The sequence below is a fragment of the Nomascus leucogenys genome, chromosome 20 (assembly GCF_006542625.1).
Source record: "Nomascus leucogenys isolate Asia chromosome 20, Asia_NLE_v1, whole genome shotgun sequence".
NCBI classification, from domain to species: domain Eukaryota; kingdom Metazoa; phylum Chordata; class Mammalia; order Primates; family Hylobatidae; genus Nomascus; species Nomascus leucogenys.
In genome coordinates this window covers 64,920,909-64,946,102 of record NC_044400.1, presented here as the reverse complement: position 1 = coordinate 64,946,102, position 25,194 = coordinate 64,920,909, and the positions used below count along the sequence as shown (strand labels likewise).

General features: G+C 38.6%; 1 protein-coding gene across 1 annotated transcript in view; it reads left to right on the top strand.

The window, feature by feature from the left end:
• The first annotated feature begins 1,050 nt into the window (after positions 1 to 1,050).
• SLIT2 (slit guidance ligand 2) overlaps positions 1,051 to 25,194 on the top strand; it is a 374,620-nt gene continuing 350,476 nt past the window's right edge. The window contains exons 1-4 of the mRNA XM_030801111.1: positions 1,051 to 3,159; positions 5,846 to 5,917; positions 7,039 to 7,110; positions 17,950 to 18,021. Of these exons, the coding sequence (XP_030656971.1) occupies positions 2,981 to 3,159; positions 5,846 to 5,917; positions 7,039 to 7,110; positions 17,950 to 18,021 (395 nt within the window). The 5' untranslated portion in view covers positions 1,051 to 2,980. The remainder of the gene's footprint in view (positions 3,160 to 5,845; positions 5,918 to 7,038; positions 7,111 to 17,949; positions 18,022 to 25,194) is intronic.

Here is a 25,194-nt window from a genome sequence, read left to right as displayed (position 1 = left end):
CCAGGGAAAGCTTCTTAACGTAGAAATGGGAGGAAGAACAACAAGATGATGCATATTAAATCCAAGAGAAGGAGTAGAGTCATTTAGATGTCATTTCAAACTTACAGTGACATTGGCTCTTGCTGGGGGGGAAAGGGGGGCGAGAGAGTCAGCTGTTGCCAGACGTACATCACGCTAAAGAGACAAGATGAAAGAAGGAAATTCTCTTTCAAAACATAGCGGGGAAAAAAAAATATCCAGAACTGCCCTGAAATAAAACCTTCTGGTATAATGTGCGTTGCTAGGGACTTATTTTTTCCCCTCCTTTCTCTCATAAGAGAGTAAAAAATCAGACAGATACGTTCAAGCCCATAAGAGTTTTGAATATCCAAGACATCAACTGACCATGGTGTGGTAAAGTGTGTGTCTACAAAGGAAGGGTTAAACGGAAGGGGTGGCTTGGAGATAGAAAGGGAAGCAAGAAGGTTTGAAAATGCTGTTTTCCAACTTGCAAAAACTGAACTTTTCAGCTCCCCAAAATACACGTGTGTGTCTGTAAGCGCAGGCAGATCTATTTCGGTAGGATTTTTCTTAAATTTAAATCATAATTTCTCTGTTTCTGTCTCTCTGCCTCTTGCTGCGCTGCAAACAGTGAGCAGCCCCCCTTAAGGATCTCGTGGCAAAAGCTGCAGGAGAGGCACTGGCAGGGCTGTTTATTTATGAGCCGCGTTCAAAGCCGACCTCTCCCCATTCTCCCACAGCAAACGACTATCTCCGAGCCCAGGTCACCTCTGGGGCCAAGGAGTTGGGGGCTGGGGCTCGGGTGGCTCCTTCTTCGGGCAAAGTTTGCCCGCGCGTGGGAGCGAGGGGGCGAGCCAGGGCGCACGGGAACGCGCGCCGCCAGCCGCCGCCCCCGCCCAGCGCTGGCAGCCCTGGCCTCACCTCTCCCCTCTCCCCAGCGAGGTGCGGGCTCCCATCGCGCAGCCAGGGGGCGGGCCTGGGCCTCGAGGGGCGGGGTCAGGGGGCGGGGGCTCGGGCGGCTATATAAGGCCCGCGCCGGCTCAACTTCAGACTTGGTGTTATTTATTTGGGAAGCGCCCGGACGGCGGAGCTTGGCGGCGGTGGTGGTGGCTGCCGCAGACTGTGGTTAAAAAAAAGAAGGCGGCGGCGGCGGCGGCGGCGGCGGCGGCGGAGGAGGAGGAGGAGGCGGAGGCAGCTGCGAGGGATGGGAGCGCCGAAGCGCCCAGGCGCAGGCCGGAGCTGCCGCGCTTTCTGGGCACGGCGGGAGTGCTGAGCAGAAAGGGGAGCGCCGGGGGCCCGCAGCCGGCTCCGGAGGCGCGGGCCGGGTTTTTGTTTGGCTACGCTGAGCGCCAGTCAGCCCCAGGGAACAACTCCAGTTACAACAACAACCCACCTTCCTTCCAGACAAGCGAGACTTGGGCTGCTGCGTCCGTCCTATTGTTTAGACACTTGCCAGGGGCTCCGGAGTCGGCAGAGCCACCGAGTCCCCGCTCTGAGTCGTCGCCCTCCCTCTCCCCCACCTCGCTCCCTGGAGCGGGAGGCCAGGAAAGCAGTGGGAGAGGGGAAGGGGCTGGAAGGAGAAGGACTACCCGGGACTGCGGCCGTCGCGTCAGGTGCAGCGCCAGGAGCCGGGCGGCGTCGCCACGCCGGCAGGGGTACCGCCACTGTGGCCTTGCGGGACGAGATTCAAAGCCTGGGAAAAGTTGCTGCACTTTGAAAAGGAAGAAAACCACTAGTGGGAGACCGCCGGGGGCCGGCCGTGGCTCTGCGTCCTCCGGGACCCGGCTCTTGTTTCTTCCACCTTTGCCATCAGGTGTCTGCCGCGGAGCTGCGGCGTATCCGGGAGACGAGCGGGGCTGACACGCGCGCACACACGACTGCCATTCAGCTGCCGCCTGGCTCTGCCTGGAGTAGTGGATCCCACCCGCCCACCTGCCACGGAGCCATTCTCCAGTACGCCCCAGCAGGACGCTGACACCTCCAACCTTGGCCTTTGCCTTTCCACTCCTTCCGGTCTGCCTGGCTTTAAGTCCGCCCCCAGTCAGTCCCCACTCAGTCTTCGCAGCAGCTCTCGTCCTCCACTTGGCCTCTTGGAGTTCCTCGCCGGGGTGCTGACTAGTGGATATTTCTGCCCGGCTGCGGCGGCCCGACTGCCCTTTTGTCTTTTCTGCGTGACCTCGGGGCAGGTCCTCGTGCAGAGCGTCGCCAAGGACGCCGAGCGGGAGGCGGGATTGCTCAGACATCTTTCAGCGAAGTGCATGTGTATTTGTAAACCATCCTTGGCTGTCGGGAGACCGCGAGGACCGGTCCAGGCTGCGGCGGAGCCGAGGGCGGGGGAGAGGCCGCGTGAGTGAGCAGAGTCCAGAGCCGTGCGCCCCCAGAACTGCGCGTCCGCCCCGTGCGCCCCCGCGCGCCATGCCCAGTTGCCCCGCGCGCTCTGCTACGGGCCCGCTGGGCTCCCGCACCTTCTAGCTTTGGGAGCCCACTTTGATCGGGGCAATAATACCTATTGAGCTCCCCTCTTCTGTCTCGTACCTTCGCCACTGGCATCGGATTTGCAGAAGCGTGCGTGGGATCAGAGGACCGCCCTCCCCCCCACAACCGGCCCTTGCATCTTAGCGGCCGTTGGAAGCTCCAGCTCTTTTACCGCCAAGTTCATCCTTGGGAGACAGAAGACGCGTGATCTCCTCTCCGCTGCTCTTGGGGTCTCCTTGCAGCCCTGGCCAGGCCGATTCATCCTCAGAACCTAAAGTTGCCCAAGGAGCTCCTGCTCTGCCAGAGGAGGGTGGAGAGGGAGGTGGGAGGAGTGTGCCTGAGTGGGCTCTACTGCCTTGTTCCATATTATTTTGTGCACATTTCCCCTGGCACTCTGGGTTGCTAGCCCCGCCGGGCACTGGGCCTCAGACACTGCGCGGTTCCCTCGGAGCAGCAAGCTAAAGAAAGCCCCCAGTGCCGGCGAGGAAGGAGGCGGCGGGGAAAGATGCGCGGCGTTGGCTGGCAGATGCTGTCCCTGTCGCTGGGGTTAGTACTGGCGATCCTGAACAAGGTGGCACCGCAGGCGTGCCCGGCGCAGTGCTCCTGCTCGGGCAGCACAGTGGACTGTCACGGGCTAGCGCTGCGCAGCGTGCCCAGGAATATCCCCCGCAACACCGAGAGACTGTGAGTATGCGCTCTTCGTCTTCCCCTCTCCCCATCCGGGCCGCTCACCCCTGCCTCCACTGGAGGAACCTGGCAGCTCGGGGTCCTGTGCCTGGGGCAGCCCTTGCTAGCTCTCCCCGATGCGCATCCTGGGGTTGAGCTCTCCGGAGGGCACTGGCCAGGGAAGGGCCACTGTCCAAGGAGGGGCGGGTCCGCTGGCAGCTGCGCTAGTTCTCCCTCCCCTGCTCTCGTCCCGCCACTCGCAGCTCCTTGCGGGGTAGTTCTCTGGGGCTGGGGAGCGGGTAGATAGGGGACAAGTACTGGAGGATGCCCGGGGCAAGTGAGACGCCACTTTGTCCTCCAGTCTCCATAAACGGAGTCACCTTGCGATTGCCAGCACTCCAGGTCGGTTTCAGAGCCTAGTCCCTGCTCTTGTCGCAGGCTGGCGCGGAGGGGATAGCAGGGAGACTCAAAAGAGAGACACTTGCCCTCCCCGATTTTGTGTCACCCTCCTGGGGGCGAAGGGTAGGAAGAAAGGGTCATGGAGTGCCTGGGGGTGCTTCTCACAGGTCGCGGGGAGAAGGGTGCCCCAGGACAGCGACAGCTCGCATAGTAGCCGCGCGCAGCCCCCCGTCCCCCACTTCTCCGGGGAGGGGAAGACTGCATCAGGCCCCTAGGGACTTGTCTCAGCGGGCGACTGCGAGGGAGGACCGTGTCCCATCCGTTAAGCGAAGTTAGCACTGGTTCTCCAGCGCGAACCAGCCCAACCAGGTCTTACCACTGCGGCGACCCGGCGGCGCCCGGCTGCCCCCTCCGGCCCTTCCTGCTGAACCTCTGCGTCCCCATCCACCTTTCTGGCAGTTTCTGCGCCCCTTCACGTGGCAGCAGCTTCCCTGCCTTCCCCTCTTCGCGCTCCGTTGCCCGCAGACGTCCCCGCCTCCCTGTCTCTGCGAGTCTCTAATGAAGAAGTAAATGCAGACCCGGTGTTGACGGCCCACGCGCTCCTGATGGGGCGCTTCCAGAGTTCAGCGAAGTGGAGCATGGAGGCCGTTCTCTTTGTGAACGCCGAGGCCGCCGCCCCGCGCCAGTCCGGCCGCCCTAGGCACGTTCCGCTCTCGAGGTTGCGTGTGGGCCGGGAGGAAGCGAAGGGCGCGGGGCTAGGCCGGCAGGGGCCAGCGCGTCTGGACTCGTCCCGCGGCCTCTTTACCCCCCGGGGGGTAAGGGTTTCGGGCCGTGGACAGGAGGCGCTCCGACCCGCACGTCTCCACCCGCGCAGCCCATTGCACTTCAAGTCGCCCTTCTTATCCAACCCATTTCTCTCGCCCTCAGTTTTAAGGCCCCAGTTGAGCCCCCTTTTCCTTTGCAAATGGCTCTTCTACCCCCAGCCTCACTAGGTTACCCCTACTCCTTCGTCACCTCTCCGAGCTGGCCAAATCGGGGCTCTACTGGGGGTGTCTTGTCAGGATTCGATCCACATTTGTGTAGGGTGGTGGGTGGAGATTCATGTTATATCGAATAGCCCAACAATTTTAGGAACAACTGAATGGTACTCTGCTTAGCATGGAGAAGTGGGTTGAGTAGAAAGGAAGAGAAGCCACGCACAATTCTGTTTTAGCACTTGTCATTTCTTGCTATTCAGGACAGTTTAAAGTTTAAGCACGAACATGTCTTACTCAACAAAAAGGGAATGCACTTGGGTGGGTGGGGGTGAGGAGGGAGCGTAGCAATTGAATTTCAGGTCCTTGAAAAAATATACATCCTTATGTAAGATGAACAAAAAGTTTCCAGAAAATAGTTTACTGGGTGCTGACTTGTAAAATTCTATCATTGAAACAGTTTGAATACAGATTTCAAACATGATGTTGTAGAGTCAAAGGTGATACAGAGCTTACTTCTATGAAGAGCATTCAAACCGCAGCAAAGCCTGGTTTTACTTGAAATGATTGGAACCAGGGCAAGTTTAGATCTTGACCTGAAATGCCAGAAAAGGAGATCGTGACTCCTGAAGGAAAAGTGCTGCAGAAATCTGAACAAAAATGTCAGGGCCTGAATACTATTTCCATTCTTGCCCCTGTTAGTAGTTTTCACTTTACAATCACAGCTGGGTTCCCTGAGCTGCAAATGAAGAGTTAAGTTTTAATATAAACAGAATTGTTGGAAGGTAAATGCCTATAAATGCAAGTCTTTGAAGTGCAGTTGTTTTGATGGCACTGATTTTTTTCTGTGACTTAGGAAGTTTCGCCACCATGCTACCTAAGGATAGTGTTCTGAATTTTTATAAAATTTCTTCCTGAATAGCATGAGAAAATTGGGCATTTAACCTCCTGAAGGGAACTTTTTTTTTGCGGGTTGGGGGGGTGCCTAACAATTATAGTAAAATAGCAGAATACCTGTGAAATTAATATACAATCCTTATAGAAACAAAAATGGAAAGGACTCTCCCATACACAAAACACAACAAACGAGAACTTTTTTGTGATAGTGTAACCACTTCATTTTCTTGTCATATGCCAGCAAGAATGAACTTTGTAAATGTGTTGAGTCATTTTAAAAATATCATTTTAAAGGTTATCCTCTTCTTCCTACATACTTTGTATACTACTTTAGTAATTGAATTAACTTTTAGTTCTGATTTATTCTAAATTTTACTTGAAGCAGGTAAACATAGAAATAAAATGGAACTTTCACTTTCCGGTTTTTCTCTTAGGGATTTAAATGGAAATAACATCACAAGAATTACGAAGACAGATTTTGCTGGTCTTAGACATCTAAGAGTTCTGTAAGTGCATCTTCTGTATTTTTGAATAATTTTTTAAGGTTGCATATTTTGAATCATTACTGGTCTCAGTTTTTGTAACTATTCTGATGACAGTAACATAAACAATTTAAAAGGTCATGGTTTCCTTTTTCGTGTTTATCATTGTACTACAACATTTAATAAAAATTGGGGCTTTTATTTTAAGGTTGGAAGCATGCCATAAAACCAATAATCCAGAAATGACCTCAGATCTTTGTTATACCATACTCTAAGTGCTTTATGCATATAAAAATGTTGAATAATTGTTTTCACAAAATGAATAAGTAATAAGAAACATTTGATACTTTTAAGATTTGAAATTAAAATATTTAAGTAGATCTGTATTTTATTATTAATAACAAAAGGATTTTTTTTTTTTGCAGAAATCTAGTATCAAGCATTAAAATCAACCATTCAAACTTTTCAGCAGAGTTTATAATGATCCATTGGTCGTATTTTGAGTTTTTTATATTTTGTGTCTTTGTAGCTTCTATAAAATTGTTGCAATATGATTACTTCTTTAATTAGTGGGTTAAATTAGCTGTGAGTAAACCACCACTTGAGAGTCAGTGTAATGTTAAATTGTTCTCGCCCACAGGATTGTAAATATTGACATCCCAGTAGCCATACAGTTTTGACCATTGTGCATTCAGTGTTCTAAGTTTTAAGAAACACATTTTGGTCATTACAAATTATTCCAGTTGCTGATGTGTATCCATGTCAGAATTGAAGTATGTGTATGATAAATTACTGTATTTTGATTATTTGTTAAGTTGAAAACCAGTGTACCAAAGAAAGCTATCAAAGCTTCAGTGTCAAGGATTACTCTTCAGATACACTATTAGTTTAAAGGTCAGAGTTTTTACCGGTAAATCTTGTGAGAAACTGCATTCTTATTAAGTTTTGTGATGCAGACACTGCTATTTCCCTTCCATGAGTTCACTCAGATATATTATTATTATTAAATTTGATATTGGATCTCAAATCAGAGCAAAATTTAACTTTATAAAGGGAAAGAGTTTACAAGTTTTCAGTTGCTGAATTGAAATTTATTCAGATGGTGAGTGGTAACATTAAGAAGCATGTTATATTTTGCATTTCAGTCAGCTTATGGAGAATAAGATTAGCACCATTGAAAGAGGAGCATTCCAGGATCTTAAAGAACTGGAGAGACTGTAAGTATTTTCAATTCCAAAGTTATGACAACATAACTGTGTTTTTAAAAAATACTTAAATTTCAAGCATCATGTCTTCAATTTCATGTCTTAGGTTTTGAAAATTTGCAGAAAAAGGAGGATGAATGAGTGGTTTTCGGGCTAATTTATGACAAATAGAGTTCCTGAATAAAAAGTTCTAACTTGTAATTAAGCTCAAAAATACAGTTACTTTCCTGAGACATGTATTTCCTTGAGAATCATTGCTTTGGTACTTAAAGATGTACAAGCATTTCTTATTCTTCATTTGATTTGTTTTATTTGCTCATGTAGGAAGAAAGGAGGTACTTTTATTTGCATTAATGGTGCATTAGGGAAGAGAGAAGTTTTGCTAATTGTTATTTTCATTTTCATGGTGGTGCTTTGTGTGTCATCAGTGACATTTGATGAAATATTTTATATTTTACTGATAAAGATTTACTTTTTGATATTTAGCATGGTGAACATTGTTATTGTTAATAATTACTTTTCACAGTTTTATTTTATTCTACACTAGCTTTAAAAATATTTATTCTGGAAAAATCTAAAGATTATGAAAGTAAGAACTGTGTTATCAAATTGTGGTCATTCAAAGTTGGTTTTCTTCCCAAGAAGATTAAATGTAGACTTCAGATTTTAAGGTACATTTTTTACGTATTACTTGAGGACTTTAAAAATGTTTACAGTATATATCTGCAAAAGACAAAACCTCTGTCTGAAATATTTAAGATAAATTACAGACTTTGTAATTTGAAGTATGAATTGTATGTCTTACATGTCTTGATTATTCAGATTTGATATGTTTGCATTTTGAAGGCAAAGAAAAGCTCTAGTAAAAGCAGCAACAATTATTTTAATAAGTTTTCATGCCTGCCTTAATGGTCACTTTAAGTAAAAATAATTTTTTTCAAAAAATAATAAAATCTAATGTTCATTTTAGGCTTAACACATATTCAGGTTCACTGGGCAAAAGGGCAGAAGTTAATTCCCTGTAATTGTCCATAAGTAGAAAAATGGTTTGTCCCCTTCCAAGATATTTATAAATATATAGACTATATTTTTATCACCTCAAGTAAAACACAGAAATGTCTACTTTATTTTACTATTGATCTTTCTGTATGATAAATATTACAATACAAGGACTATGATTGTGGAATTCAAAATAAATTTAAAATCACTACTTTCAACTAATTTTAGAGGGAAATAAAAATTGGTAAACATTTGGTTGCATTCCTAACAAAGCTTGTAAGTTCATAGCCTATCTCTAAATATATAAAAAATACTCTGAAAATATTTATTCTTTGATCTCCTTCATAGACTACATGATTAGCTAATTCCTAGTAAGTAACTTGCAAAGATATTTTAATCTTTAAGAAAGCATCAATATAATTCAAATGTTTGGTAAAATGAATAGATAATTTAAATTGTTATTTAAACTTTATGTTTTCAAGAATAACGTTTAGTCATCACAGGAAAGTATCTTGAGTTTGGTTGTTAAATTCCAAACCATTGAAGGAGTTTTGATGGCTTTTTATGCAGTCTCTATTTTGGTTATATTGTTGTTTTAAATATTTTCGGGAACACAAGAACTAAACAAACTTTCTCATTCTTTTTCAAGTCACTTCAGAGTGTTGTCTGAACTTTCATCTTGAATAAGTTAACTTTTCCTAAAACTTATTAACCAGATGCTATATGCTCTGAAATTTGATTAAAGTTGTAAGTAGGTACTATTTTTTGACTTTTACTTCCTCTGGGAATGTCACTTCATCTCAGAACAATTTTCTATTCTACTAAGACTAAGTCAGATGTTTCAGAGTGGGAGGAGGATTCGTAATTCTGAATGAAAACTAATATATATGCAGGACTTCTTTAAATCACCCCAGCTGTTGGCCAAGAGCAAATATTTCATATTTGTGAGGAAAAGCTGAGAAAATTCCTTTTGTTTACAACTGCCAAGTCCATCTGATGGAAGCACATTGTTATCTGACAGCCAATTCATCTCCTTGGGACTCTGGAATTCAAAACCATTTCTTAGGAACATTGTGGATATGCTTTTCAAATATTTATTTTTTTTAAATACATTAAATGGCAAGGCAGGTTTGCTAAGGAATGCATTCAAGTTATTGTGAAACAAACTATTTTAAATTTTGTTCAGTGTATTGATTTAAAAACTAAAAACTAAAAAAAAAAAAACCCCAAAACTACCCAGAGAGTTCCATAATCAAACTGCTATGGCCTGTGGTATATCTCTTTATTTTAGTCAGTGTCATTAACACCAAAAAATTGCTTGCTTTTTCAAAAAGCTGCAAGAGACAATGTGAAAGACAAAAAGAAATCAATAAATTAACTTTTTACTATGTATTGTATAAACGTATATGGTCTTTAGCAATTTAGTTGTGAAATTTAAAATTGGAACTCTAAATTATGAGAAAGGTATAAAACTAGGTTTATGTTGTAAATCCCATTTATATACTGAATAATGATTTAATTTTTATTCCTTGTATGAAAAACAAAATAAAAACATTAATTTTATTCGTGTGTAATTTATGGTTTTAAGTTATTTTCATTTTAAAATGATAAAACAATTCTAAATTACATTTTGTGCATATTTCATAGTTATAAGTTCTTTTTATTTCATTTTATGTGGATGGACGTTTAACTTGATCTATAGAAAAATATGAAAACAGGAAATAAAGTTCTGTACCTTTTTAAAAATTCAGCTTTTTAAACTGCAAGAAACAGTCATGTTGTTGATTTGAATTTAATTGTAGCATGGAATAACAAAGTCATTATTTGCAAATCAAAGCATTATAGCTATAAAGTATAGTTTTCTCTTTCAAAGAGTGGGTGAAATACAACATTTTCAGATAAACTGTCAAGAGGGAGTTAATAGTAAAATACCTCCTCCTTTCTTTCCTCCTCCTCTCCCTCCCTTCCTTCTTTTTTCTTCCCTTTTCCTTTCTTCCTTACCTTTTTAACTAGCTCCTTCCCTCCCCTCCCATTCATTCTCTCACAACATGAGATGACACATCATTGTCAGAATGTGGTTATGCATCACTGTAAAAGGAGGAAGTTGTAATCATGTCTGCATACCACGAGCACACATTATTTTCTGTTTTGACAGTTTGTTTCTGCACTCTCAGACCTGACATGTGCAGAGTCATATTTCCTAGGATGCTCTGTATTGCCAGTGGTACCTGTTTATCTGGAATGAAAATGAAGCCTCAGAATGTGCCTCATATAGACTGTATTAGCAGGTCTTCTGTTGTTCAATCAAAAAATTTTTCAAATGAAATGTACTCTACCTAGATAACCAGTTAATTCAATGGAAATTCGGATAAAAAAGGTCACAAAGAAGCTTCAGTAAGAATCAGGACACTTAGGAAGTATATTTCTTTTATATACCTCAAGGAAGATATCTGTGTATATTTGCAATAAATTGTCCATGCAAAATTATTAATTTGAGATTTTTTTGGATGCTGCATAATGTCCTAGAGGGTTAAAAAAATAACACTGGGACCCAGCAATGCTGTGGGCTTGTGTAAAATTCGGTCGTTCACACACCGTTTTTGGGATTAGATACTACAGTCATTCAGTTATATTTTATGGCCTTTTAGGGAGACCCAGACCATGTCAGGGTTCCACTAGTGAAAATAATCTTCTTTTGAAAGTTCCTTGATAATACAAATGCAAAAGTATGAGAAAGTTTTTGAAATTTTTTAGGGTTGTTATAGGACATTTTATTATTTACTCCAAGACTGAAAAGTGAAATGCATATATGCCTAGGTTATGTTGGTAAGAATCAGTAGCATACTGTGAAAAGTCTTGGATATTAGGTTTTGTGTGAACAGTGCAACCATCTTATACCCTTAAAATAAGGAAATTGTGGAAATAATAAAGGCAGGCATGTGGAGTGTTCATCTTTTCCCACCAATACTTGGTAAATGTGTGCTTTTCAGACAAATATTGCTTTAACTTCTCCTAGTGTTAGTATAATTGGGTTTGAAATGACATTTTTCCCACTAGCTTTGTCATTTGATACTCATTTATGCTTGAAAATGAGCTCTGAAAATATTATTATGATAAAGCCATGTAAGGAATCTTGAACAGTCAAGCTGTTAACTTAGACATTTAAAGTTTCCACCAAGTTGATATAAAGAACATATTCTTTTTAAATTAGAAAAGTCTAAGTCCCTTTACAGTGAAGCCTATATTTGACTAAACACTACATTCTAATGAGATGGTATGTAAAAGACAAATTTATTTTTCTTAAGGTGATGCTGCATTAGTTCTCCCTGCATACACATAGCACTCCTAAGCATGGGACAGACAGTGTGAGTGAGGCAGAGGAAGTGTGATGTGGTAGGGTTTTTGTTGTAGGTCATTACGAATGAGTTCAAGTAGAGAATATGTTGTGGAACAGGTCTGATAGAAAGCATCATTTATCCTCTGTTCATCAAGGATCTGGATATATTCTCTGTTCATCAAGGATTAGTCTCTTCTGACTAATCCCGCAAGTTTATAGGCAACACATAACACATACCTTTTCTTAACAGAATGACAATCTAACGGTGCTAATCTCCTTGGAAAAGAATGCAAGCCCATCTCAAAAGAATTGTTTTCTGGTATCTTTCCACACAAGTTTAAAATCATGACAGTCATTTTCTTGGAAAGTCTCTTTAAAGGACACGTCAAACTCTGTAACAGAGGCTGCGTATGCACATAACATAAAATATAAATGTCCTAAAAGATATAATAGCTATTATATGCCAGCGATGTTCACCTATTTGTAAGCAATGTGGTCGATTTTAAATTAGGTTTACTGATGCTGGTCATAGAAAGCTTTAATCCCTGTGCACTGTTACAAGTTTAGCAGAACGTTGAATCCATCTGAGGGAATTTCTCATGCAACAATTTTTATGGGCCTTGAAGTTGAATGGTGGTGAGAAGGCCCGTTTGCTCTTTGTGGACCATTTTATAAATTCTGAAGCAGCGAGGGTGTTTATTTTTCCCACATCTGTTTTGGGTTCTCTTTTGTGACAGTGTTTGCTGGATGCCGTGTCCTTTATACCTCCCCTGAAATGAGTAGTTTAGTTTGCACTGTTACAATGTATTTGTGGAAGCAGCCAATGTCAAATATTTTACATTTAATTCCCTCTCTCATTTCTTTTGGATACCTTTCTGCTTGAATTATGTCTTCTAGACTGAATTTCACAACTTCGCATGGAAAGAGAGACATTTCTGCATGGACTTCATATATATAGCTGTTATCTTTTTTCAAACCAAGTGTTATCTGCTGGACTGGAAAGCATATTGATGAAAATGCTTTCAGAACGAAAGCTTGATAATAGGGCTGTGATTTGATCTCATCAATATTGCTTTACAATAATATTTACAGAAAATTATTTGGATGTCCTCTCTGCAATGTCCATACACTCTGAATACAGATGGACAGTTCTGGAGCATTGGCTCTGTGCTGCTCCTTGAGGTTCTAGAGTAAAAGCAAAGAGTGTGGATTATCTAGAAATCCCTGTTCTTTGGCATCTTATTTTATCTGCTGATGCTTGGTGTCTCATGGAATACCAGGCAAATACACATTGATTGTACTGTTGATTATGGTTTCTAACCAGATACAGGCTCCCCTTTCTCCTTTTAAAATCACAAACGTTAGAAAAGAGTGATATCAGAAAACCTTTGGTTTTAATTCCACTGAGGGATCTTGATCACCTTGCTTCATCTTTCAAAACTTCAATTTCCTCATGTTTAAAACAGGGATAATCATTATATCTCATAGTGGCAATAAGTAAGATAATGTGCATAGCTTCACAAAATGCTGGGCACACAGCACTTAAATAACTATTATTCTGCATTTCAACATACCTCTCATATTTCTCAATTGCTGAGTTTAGGAATTATTTTATCTTAGCTGCTAAAGTGTATATATGATCCATTTGAATTTTTACGACCATATTTACATTTTTAAAAAATGTTCTTCCTCATGTAGTATATGGTCAACAGAAGAGATGTGAAGAAAAGCCTAACAACCCTTCAATGGTTATTTCAGAGTGTTTCTCATAGTCTCTCTGAATATGTAGAGAAATACCGGGAAGTAAGGGGATAAAAGAGGGAGCAATGTTTTGCTAATAAGTATTGACATCCCTAGCAAGGAATACAGGGGATTAAGTTATCATTGATATCACTGCTGAAAATGTAAACTTTATTTACATAGTACAAAATAAATTTTAAAATCTGTGCTTTAAAAGTGTTAAAATAAAAACATTTTTATAAGAGAAGTCAAAATTTACCTGAGAAGGTGGCAGAAGAGGGGGCTAGATAGTTTTATGCTTGATCATTCATGTGGGAGAAATAGGAGGTTAGAAATGGTGGGCTTTAAGACAGCATTTATCAAACATTTATTACTGACCTAGCATGCTGCTAAAAACACCTTATATTTACAGTGACATGTAAATATGGAGACAAAGTTTTACTGGCTTTGGTAAAACCGTTTTCATATTACGTTTTGAATTAGATGGAAGGTTGTGAACATTAATTGAATTGAGGTGAAAGTTACAAAAAGTAAGAGACTATAACCTCTGCTAAGGGACAAGAGTCACAGACGCAGCTGGCAGATAATAATTCAAAACAACGTTTGTCAATATGTTCAGGCTGCCCTTCAAATTGAGGTTGTTAAGAATCAGTATTTCAGAGGCCAGTGGTGTTTTGTGCAATGCAGAAAGATCATTCACTCTTCTGAAAGTCAAACTCAAAAGTAGCTGGTAGCACAGAGCAAACAGTTCCTGGAATTCTTTCTCATCTTTGCCCTGGGAGAAAGTATCTCAGAGACATACATTACACACCTTTCTGAAACTGTGAATTGCCGTCTAGAGAATTATCAAGCATTTCTGGGATGTTGTGGGCAGATTCCATCGAGGGGTGATGACACATGACTTAGATATCACCATATCTCTGTCTCTCTTTTGATACCATTGAGTGTCTGTGCTCTGAACAATGATAATTGACTCACCTGGTCTGTTTAACAAAGCTAATTTATGTTGGCTCCCATAAATCATACTCTGTGATATCTTTAATTCACTACATGCTGTTTCCTGTTCTGGAACCATCAAATTTAACTTCAGCTCATTTACGTTGGAGATCTTATTCTGACACGATCATCTTCAAGCTGTTAAGCAAATTTCTGTCACAATTAGAAGCTAGGCTACTTTTTCTCTAGCTCTGTTTAGTAATTGTTATATACCTTAATAGTTTTTAAAATAAGTTTAAATTTTAAATAAATGCTTTTTATTTTAAGGATTTAATTTCTGGTGATTGTACAAGCATCTATCCTTTAAAATTTTTCTTTAACATTTTGAAAGTTTTGCTTTTTATGTTAATGTTTGTATAACCATTTAACCTTAGTATGGATGGAAGAGAGAATAGAAAAAGTGGAGCCAAATGTGTATTGATACTGCCTTAAAGACAATAAAAAGGAAACATATACTGTTTTGTTGTATCCATATTACCACATTACTTACTGTTATCTGTCCTTTTTGTGCGATACCACCTTGTCTTATCCTAAAAACAGAAATGTATCTGGTGGGTTTAGACATATAAAGATCATTCATAATAATTTTCATGAAATAATTATAAAGTACTTCAATTCAGAGAAGAATGCTTCGTATATATATTTTTTTCTGAAATTTAAAATACCTAATTTTCAACAGGTGTTTAAAACCGTGAGCTGAACATAGAGCTAGCTTTTTTAAAAAATAAAACTTTGTTTTATTTACAATTGCTTAGTTCATAGATATTTAAGAAATGGATCAAATAAATCTATGTTTTGCCTCAGGGAATATAGGTGAAAAGGAAAGCTTCAGCATTATATTATTCTGAATTATTGTTTAGGAATGTTTAGACTGTATTTTTTCCAGAGGAGTGATTCAGAGGGTGTGTTTTAGTGTCACACCACCTTTATTCAGGCCCTAGCTTTATGTCTTTGAACTCTGCACTTCCCTCTAGAACAGCAGTGAGAATTGTACTTACTCACGGGGATGTGGTGAAGAGTGAATGAGATAACTTGCATAAACCTCTCAGAATAGTGACCATCACCTAGTAAGCTTATTACTTACACAGTGAATTAGAGCACGTGTTAGCTATTACTTACACAGTGAATTAGGAACCACTGGGAATAAGAAAGGGATAATAATTAAGAAAAAAAAACACTTCTTGTATCCAATCTGAAAAATCTGCTTTCTCACAATATATGAAACTCTACTGACGTAGAACCGTTAACAAGAAAGCTGGTAGCAGCTGTTACTCACTTATATCTCTGAATTTGTTTAAACACATTGAATTCTTTCCAGCTTCTAGGTGATGCTGAGAATCACATCACCAAGGATGTTGATGGAATGGAAAGGAGGAAACTACTGTCGGGGGCATGTGAAAGCAGGTTTGACAGCCAGAGAATGGCATCAAACCCAAGGCAGGTGCCTCAGGGAGGATGCCAGAGGAATGTTGGCTTAATATGAAATGTAAATGCTAGGGCCTTGCTGAAATATATCAAAATACTAAGAGAACAATCTGTTCTCATTCAGCATTTCCTAAGAACCTACTAAGGACCAGAGATTAGGAAATGTTGACTGAGAGCAGGCTGCTCTCTTTGGCTTTTCATATGGTTCAAAACTTACTAAGTGCCAGGGAAGAAGGGAGGGAATACAAAGATTTAGTCTTTATGCTTGAAGAGCTCACAGTCTAGTGGGAAAGATACCAGTACATGAATAAATATTACACAGTGTAAGGGACTCTTGCTTATCAAATGCTGTGGGGACACAGCCAAGAGAAGCACTAACTTTTTGTAGGAGAATCAGGGGAAGGTTCACAGAGGATGTAAGAAAGCACCATTTGGAGAAAAGGAGAAGCACTTGATAAAGAGAACTGCCTCTGCAGGGCCCAGGGGCTTGCCGAGAATGCTTGCTCTGGCTAGAGAATAACAAATGAGGCTGGTAAATCTCGTGGTTTGGATTACATCATGAGAGCTCATTTCTGGTGTTTTAGAAATTGGAATTGGCTCTTTGGACAATGAAGGTCCTTCCAAGAGTGGTTGCATTCCAGAAAAAAATCTCATTACCACTGTTGCAAATATTTGTAATCTATTTTTAGAGGGAAATATAACAAAGCAACAATCTGCATTTCATTGAAATTGTATAATGCTAGACTCTGGAAGTACACTTTCTTCAGAATCATACCTAAATAAATAAAAGCTTTTGATTTGACTTTAAATTTTACCTTGCTATGTGCTTCATTCAGAAAATTAGTGTAAGTAGGAAGTAAATTCACTCTTTCACCACTAATTTTACTATTTGCCCCTACTTGTCTTGGCATACGTTTTTTATTAGTATGCATTTTATTAAAGCCTGAGAATGTTTCTGTAGATGACCAACTTCTTTGTGAGTTCACATAAAGTTATGGTGCCATCATTGCTTCATGGCATCTTTTAGAATGGAAAGAAGTTCTGAAGTTTACCTGGTCTAGCTTCTCACTTACAGGATTTTAAAAAATTATATCATTTTCCAAAAAAAAAATCCTAGCCTCTGCTTGAATACATTTTGAGATAAGGAGTTGAGAGTTTCCATTTCTTAATAGCTAATTCTTAGAAAGCTCTTCTGTATAATCGTATTTCTTAGGAGTTACAATCAAGGGGCCCATTTCTGCCCTCTGGAGACTAAATAAGTGTAATTCTGCATCTACTCGATGACCCTTTCAATATGTCAAGATTGATATGCCCTCTTTTCCTGTCCCTTTTAATATTTATCTTTAAAACTTTAGAAATATCTCTGGTTTCCTCAGTGTGATATTACTTTCTGGAACTATATCCAGAAACTATACTATATAATATGCCTCTACTCTTCTCGAGCTAGGCAGCTTGTAAGTCAATTGAGTGCAAAATGTTACATCAGCTCTTTATCGTTTTATTTAGATTTGGGAAAAGCAGAGAAATAGACAGTTATTTTAAATTAAATGTTAAATTGTACACTGAAAACAGATGGGATTGGGATATGACTACATCAGAGATAGTATTTGCCCACTCTTTCTTTAACAGGTGTGCATACCAAGCATCAGGGTTTAAATTGAGTTAGAGTTGCAATCACACTCTTTTCTAAAACATTTAAAACATTCCAATTTACTTAGACATTTTAAAACATTACTTAAACAGATTTGACACCACTATTAGTTATAACGCTGAGCCTTAAATTCGGTTAAGGGTTGGAAGCTGTGGGTTGAGGTTTGAACTCTGGGTTGATATTCTCCTGATTTTGCCTATGGGACAAATCATGCCGACAATTTCTCACACCTTTTTTTTTTTGTTCTCCCAACTAAATGAAAAGCTAAGAAAATTGAAATTTCCATCTCCCCACAATTCCTTGGCTGAACTTTTAGGCCAATTGGGACTGTGTATGGATTATTTTAGACACCATTCACTGTGGTATTTCTGCTGGATATCGAAGTCACCTACCTTAGGCGCCTAAGACTGAGTCACAAAAATCCTTTATCATTGTGTATATTCTGGTTGACTGATGTTGCACAGGATTTCAGTTTAAAGTTTAGACCCCAGTAATCATCATCTTAGTAAGCACAATGGAAAACTGCTTTGAAGAGTCATGTAACAAAAGGTGTAACCAACTTTTGATTTGCAATGCTTGAATTCTCTTGAATGTCATTTCATTCTTTTCTGAAATACAGGATGAGGCATGACACTACCAAATCACAGTCTCATTGTTGGGTATTTTCTATGTAACATAATCTTTGTTTTTGTTTTCTCGAAAGGCGTTTAAACAGAAATCACCTTCAGCTGTTTCCTGAGTTGCTGTTTCTTGGGACTGCGAAGCTATACAGGCTGTAAGTAGACACAAATAGTTATTGTTGCTTTGGGTAGTACCTTGTGTTTTATTAAATGTATTTCGGATCTGTTTCTGTGTGCTTTCCTGGAATCTATTCATCAATAGATGAATGGATTAAAAGTTTGTGTTTTTTCTTTAGGAAATTTATGATTTGTTTTCTAGTGGTTCCAGTTGTTTTATTTGGTTAGGATTTAGCGATTTATGTATGTGTTACGGTAATTGGATTATTATTATTTTTTTTTGGTAATGTGATGATGGCGAGATTTACCTACTTTTTAATGGAAACGTTTGATTAAGTTCTGAAGGGAGAAAATTGCTACTGTGCTTCCTCTTAAGAGGAAGTTGGCAGTGTGTTCTTGTAAAGTTGAGATTTTTAATGTCAGCTTTTTTGGTATTGTTTCTGGGCTCAAGTAGTAGTGTTTATTAGTCCGAAAATATTATTATAAGGTATTTAAAGAGGGCTGTAAATTTCCTCTTAAATGTTTCCTTTAAAGCCACAATTTCAGCCTCTGCAATATGAATGACTGTATGGCAAGGTTTTCATATCAAATACGTCATAGACTATTAAAGGAAGTAATTCCTTAAAGGAGCATAATGTGAGTATTAGGAGGAATCACTTTTTCCTCCCTGGAATGCTTTTGCACTGACCTAATGTGTAATAGGGAAAACACGTTTTTGAAAGCATTTCAAATGAGATTTTCAGCCATATGAATGACTTTGTGCAGATGGGAGATAAGCTACAAAGTTTTGGAAAAATAAATAGCAATGATTATTGAGGTACGTGCATGTTGTGAAAAAAACTGCTGGGATGTGTAGAGTAAATTGCTCCATTAGCCCCACCTGGATGGTGGGCGTCCCATATGGTACTGTTTGTAGGGAAAGTGAGTATATTTCCTTTTTCTAAACTTGTCTTTGTAGCCTACTAGTTCAATATGGTTATCAATTCCAGAAGTAGGAGGACTGTCCTCTCACACCCTTCACCCCCAAGAATAGCCAGGATCTTTGTTACGTCCTGCTGAAACCTTAACAACCTTAACTTACTATAGGGAGATATTCCCCAGCTGACATACCAGATCTCTCCAGAGTCTTTCCTGACTTTGTTCCTCTAAGGATAGCTAAATCACCTGACGTTTTTCTCTTCTTTTTTGTGTTCCCTGCTGCTCAATTGGCCCAATTTAAGTAAATTTTAAAAATAAAATGAAGAAACCTTGGAATTGCATTTTTAACAAAAATTATCTAAGAACTATTTTTACTTAGGAAATAGGATGCAGGTTTGCTATAAAGATTATATGTATGCGTATCAGTAGATAATGATATCTAAATATTTGTGCTTAGTTTCTAAAAAGGGCCATAGAATTGGTTTTGATAGTATTTCGCTTTCAGCTTTAGTTATTGTGACTGAGGAGATTTTTAAGGAATCGACTTGGATTAATTTCCCCAGTTTAAGGTGGTTTAATCCATTGCAGGATCCCTCAGCGGCAAATTATATTCTGCTTCACATTGTGCCCTCTTTGACAATATCTCATAGCAGACCAAGAGATTTTCTTTTATGTTTTGTTATGATTTTATAACTTTATGCAGCTGCTATATGAAAAAAGACTTGAAATCTTTAAGTGAATTAAAGAAACAGAATCCATAAACCTATGACAGTGTTTCCTAATTAACTAATTGCATGTTGGAAAATGGGGAAACAGGCAGCTAGAAAATGTGTTCAGATTTTTTTATGTGCCTTTCTGGCTCAAAGAATTTGTCCTGGGAGTAATAGCAGCTAAAACAGTGTTTGTTAGGTGGAACTAGTTACAAGAGGGATGTGGATATTTTTATGTTTCAGAAGTTATATAACTTGATGGCCTAGCACTCAGTATTAACAAAGTGTGTCCCTTTACATGAGATTTGACATCAGATTTAGGCACTGGATGTACATAGAAAACTAGAGGTGGAGTATTTATTTGCATTCTCACGTCAGGAATCTTAATTTGAGTTAAGGAACTGTTGCTTCATCTGAATTAGACTTAGGTGAATTGTTAAGAGTGCTTTTTCTCTTGAGAGGTTAAGTTATAAGCTGCATGTGACCACTTGTTTATGATGGTGATAATTAAATTAAACAACTGCCATTGGAAGTCTTTAATAAACAAAGGAACACACGCTTGTGAAGCTCACTACTGGCTAGTGTAATTATGAAAAGCAAAGGTACAAGCTCACATTTTCTTCATATGATACAGATGCCTAGTAGCTCACCTGAAACAAATATTCTAGCAGATGGGAAAATGTGCACAAACCTATATGCACAACATCTTTTATAATGCTCATTTAAAAACATATTTTTTTCACAGGAAGGACAAGTAACATAACAAAGGATATGGAATTTTTGACAAATAATGGGGAAAAATGATAGGACAAGGAAAGTATTTGATAGTTGATATATATATATCATTGTTTTATAAATATATGTAAAACAATATATAAGTATATATTCTATAGATACATAATATTTATAGAATATATATTGACATTTATATAATATATATAATTAATTATACATAATATATAATATATATTTATATGTAACATGATATATAATTAATTTATATATAATATTTATAATTTATATTTATATATAATATATATTATATATATAGATAGCAAGCCATAGTTGCCCCTACTGTCTAATGCAGTAGAGGCATACTATATGCAGAACTCATAAAAAAAACAAATTTAGGATTTACTTCCTCTGTATAGGTCGTTCCGAGATACGAATTAATGTTTCAATTTCTTTATTTTCTTATTTATTGTATACTTTATTCATACTTAACACTATGTTTTCCCAGGTATATCACTAATAAAAAGTTTACTGGCTTAATATATAGTTTATACACTGAAGTTTGATTTTTCGCATTGTTTGCTTAGATTAAAGCTAGTTGGATATGCTGGACATTGTGTTGCTTTTCTTTGAGGTTTGGAATAAATAATCACCATTTGACTAGTGGCTGAAAATAAGATGCCAGGGGAAGAAGCACACATGCTTTTCATGGATTCTAAATGCAATATAAAAGAAAAGGAGGGTATACTGTATATGAATTATGATTCGACATGCTTGGTTGCTTCTAGCGGCCAAATATGCTTTTCCTTTGCTGTCTGCTCCAATTTCTCTTTGGACGGGTTGAGAGAGCACTACATGTTCAGGTCAAGATGTTTGCTCAGAAATAGTAGTACAGTTGCAGCTGTGTTTGTTGGAGTAGGAGACTAGTTTAAATAGCATTACCATTTATCCAGTCCATTAACAGAACTCTGTAAAATAATGCCAACTCTGCATAAACTACAGGACAGTGTAATAAAATTACAAGCACTTGTTGACAGATGGAAAGTGCAAGTAAAGGGAAACTAAAATAAGGGACGATAGGTTGGAGGTTAAAAAAAAAAAAAAAAAGCCAGCATGAAGTTTTCTTAACTTATAGACTCTATCTTCCCCTTTGCTCCTCCTCCAAAATCAAGGTTGCATTTTTATTGTGAACCTAACAGTAGAGGAAATTATTTTTAAAGAAATCTGGAGCTGGTTAACTGAAGAAGAGATTGCAGGGAATTTTGAAACAGTTGATTATGATTGATTGAAATTTATGAGTACTAATACAAATCTTCCTGCTAAGTGTAACCTTAAAAGAGGCTTAGGAGTAAGTGATTCACACTTTCTGATGAGTTTGCAACTACTAATCTGGACTCACTAAAGAGGAATTTCATTGGTAGTACTGCGGTTAGACATTTGGTTATAAATATTTGTTTTGTGGTTTTCGGTTTATTTCTTTGAGTATATTATATTTACTGAGACTTCTAACATAAGCTTAAGTATCCAAAGCACTTTTTAGAAACTCATTTTTCACTTTTATCTGCCAAACCAAACCAAAACTAAACAAACAAACAAAAAGAACTGCATCTGTCCCAGGGACTCATTTTCTCTACTTCTTTTTATAAAAACTTTTTATTTCTGGTTCTCAAGTGCCATTCATTATTCCCCAGTGAGTTTTGGAGCGACTAAATTATCTGACATTAGGAATGGTATTTTTAAGGCCAAGGACTCTCTTTATGGCCTAGTGAATACTTACCTGAGACAAATAGATTTTGACTGCTTAATTTCATTGGCCAGGTCATAATTCATTATCTGTCAGATAGGATCTCAGATTCTCAAAATTGCTTTTGATAACTATAATAATTGGGACTTTCTTAAGAGGAAAGCTTAATTTTTTTATTAAGGTCATCAATTAATTTGTTCAGCATAACAAATATATATAATTAAGCTGTCTTTATTTTCCTTTCCATCACTGCCATAGAAGGAGACTTAGTTTTTATTTCTTTAATAGTTCTAAGAGTAACACATGCTCATTGTAAAAAAGATCTAGGAAAATCAGAAAAAAATAGAAAATAGGAAGTAAAAATTATCTATTATCTCACTACGCAGATATAGCCATTATTGTACTTATCAATTATTATCTTAGAATTATTTTTATGATTATACATATAAATGCTACTTAGACGTGTATTATGAAAACTTTTTTTTTAATATCCCCAGGGTCTAGTATAAGGCTTGACCTTTAGAAGCTCTCATTAAGTGTTTGATGTATTGAATTAAATCTCTTTTGGGTTCAGGGTTTGTAACTTGAATGAGCAAATAGTAACTCTAGGACGGCATTATAAATAATGGAGAACCAAATTAAACTTAAAGGATAACTTGGTCAATTAAATGTTTGATTCCCTTAGGTTTCTCATGGAAGTGTTTCAGTAGACACAACACAATCAAAATGATCCATTTTTCACCTAAGCAAAATGTACCTTAATTTGATAAAACGTTATATAAAACTAACTCCCTAGTTCTTGGATGTCAATTTAGTCTCATAGGTTTCTTGGAGTCAACCATGAAAGCAGGATACAACAAAGGAGCCCATGTACTAATTTCTCTTGAATTAATTTCTGCCAGCTCTGATTAAAGTGTGGACTACTAGAGGTGTCAGGTGCCATAGTTTCCTGCTTCATTTTACTCTTGGCCTGTTTGGCCCCTGCCACAATAAATCCGACAGTGGTTGTGCAGGAATTGCAGGTTACAGTTGCTACGGTTACTGTTGTTCAGCCAGACCGACATCATTACTCATCTAGCGCGCTGCCGTGATAGCTACCGCTGATTTCTGTTGCTGAGACTGCCAAAGAGCTTCATGTGCTAAGGGTGAAAGTTCTGTCGAAGGTGGCGTCTGTGTTCTAATTTGGTGTAAGGAAACACTGTCTGAATTATATACTGATACTTTGCTAAGGGGAACAGATTGACTCTGTATCGAGAGAGAAAACTTAGAAAAGTGTTCACTTTCAGTGATTAAAACACCAAGTCCTTCATTACCAAGGTAACTTATTAATTACTTATTGGGCCCAAGGGACTCTGTTTTTGCCGCTTAAAAAATAGAGACATACAAAGAGTATTGCATTTAAAAAAATTACCACTATATAACCAAAAATTTATTTTCAAATAGATGGACAACAGACTTGATATATGGATATCTGAACACAGCTGAAAATAGCCACTACCACTTGTCATGAAAGAAAGAAAAGTGCAAAGCCCTGAGCAGGACCTACTTTTACTTTTATTTTTTAAATCAATGTGTAATCCTGTGATTTAAACATTCGAAATCCAATGAAGATTAAGATTATATTTGAGATTTTGCCAGATCTAGTGTTGATGGTTTTTACTTCAAAGGGGTTACTAATAGACTTGTTGCTAAAGAAAGCTAACAATTGTCTGGTTTCTGCTGTTACCAACACACAGAGTGGACCTTCTGAGTGTGAAATCCACAGCATAGCTCATAGCATAAGAAAATCAAATGCAAGAATGCAAGAAGGCTTTTTTTTTTTCACTCAGCTGTACTTATTTAAAAGGCTGCTTTCACAAATGCAAATGTTTCTAAACCCACCAACAAGTACTCATGGTCTGCCAACTTGAATTTGTAGAATACTGTGATCGATGCTCAGAAGGGAAACTAACAAAATATGTGGCTCCATATAATATGTGGTATTTGTGGGCCTCAGCTGTTGCTAACATCTGACCTATACTGTGTAAATTAATGCCTAGAGAGTTCATTGAGAGTGATCAAATATGTGAATTTAAGTCTATCATGTTCATGTAAAAAATGTATCATATACACATCATCAGGTAGTATTTTAAAGTTTGTAAATAATGAAATTGCCACTACAATCTCAAGGTTACAATTTTGGGGACTGAAATTTACATAAATATTATTTCTAGGAATAAGGGTTGATAGGGTTTTAGTTATATTTAGGTAATTTTAATGTATTTGCATTATGTTTTAAGACACTGAAATCAATTTACTTTCTATCTTAAGGGAGGTTGTGTAAAATGATAGTATTTAAATGCCTACTCAGATACTTGCGGTTCTGTTAACTTTGAAAGTCAGGAGACAACGGTATTGTCGAGTTTTCTTATCTGTAAAATGAGAAGGATCATACTATTTACTTTCTGGGGATAGCACAGTAAAATTTAGATTCCGTATGCAGAAGAACATTGTAAATTTTCAAGTATGATAGAAATTATATTTATATTATTATCATCCTTTCATTGCAAGCAAGATGGAAATGATAGTCACTCAGATATCCTTGCAACTTGTCCTCAGTCAGCAAAATTCTTGATACTGTTGCACAGCCCTCTTGTATTTATCCTTACTGTAGTCACACATAAATATGTGTAGTCACATTAATTATCTTACCACAGCAAATTGACATAAAATGTGCATTTGTACCATGTTATTTCTCTTTACTTGACTGCAGAAGGTACATTAGGGCCAGGATATTCTTAATGAGATCTCTTCACGCTCTCCCACTTGATGATTCATATAGTTTTAAAATTCATCTATAAAATAAATTACAGATAGAAACAAAAAGACTGTGACTCAGGAACTATTTGTTAGTGCATATATTTAGATTGCTGTTTTAATGATGTGTTTTTCTGAATGACAAATGAAGGAAAAATACAAATGTTAGAAAATGCTGAGTAAACTCCTTAAACTATAGGTAAAGTATTCTGAAAGTTGTTAGAAGATTTACATATGTTGCTAAGGAACATTTTCACTACTAATAAAAATTTTATTTTTAAAATAATATAAGATTAATCTGTTAGCCTCTA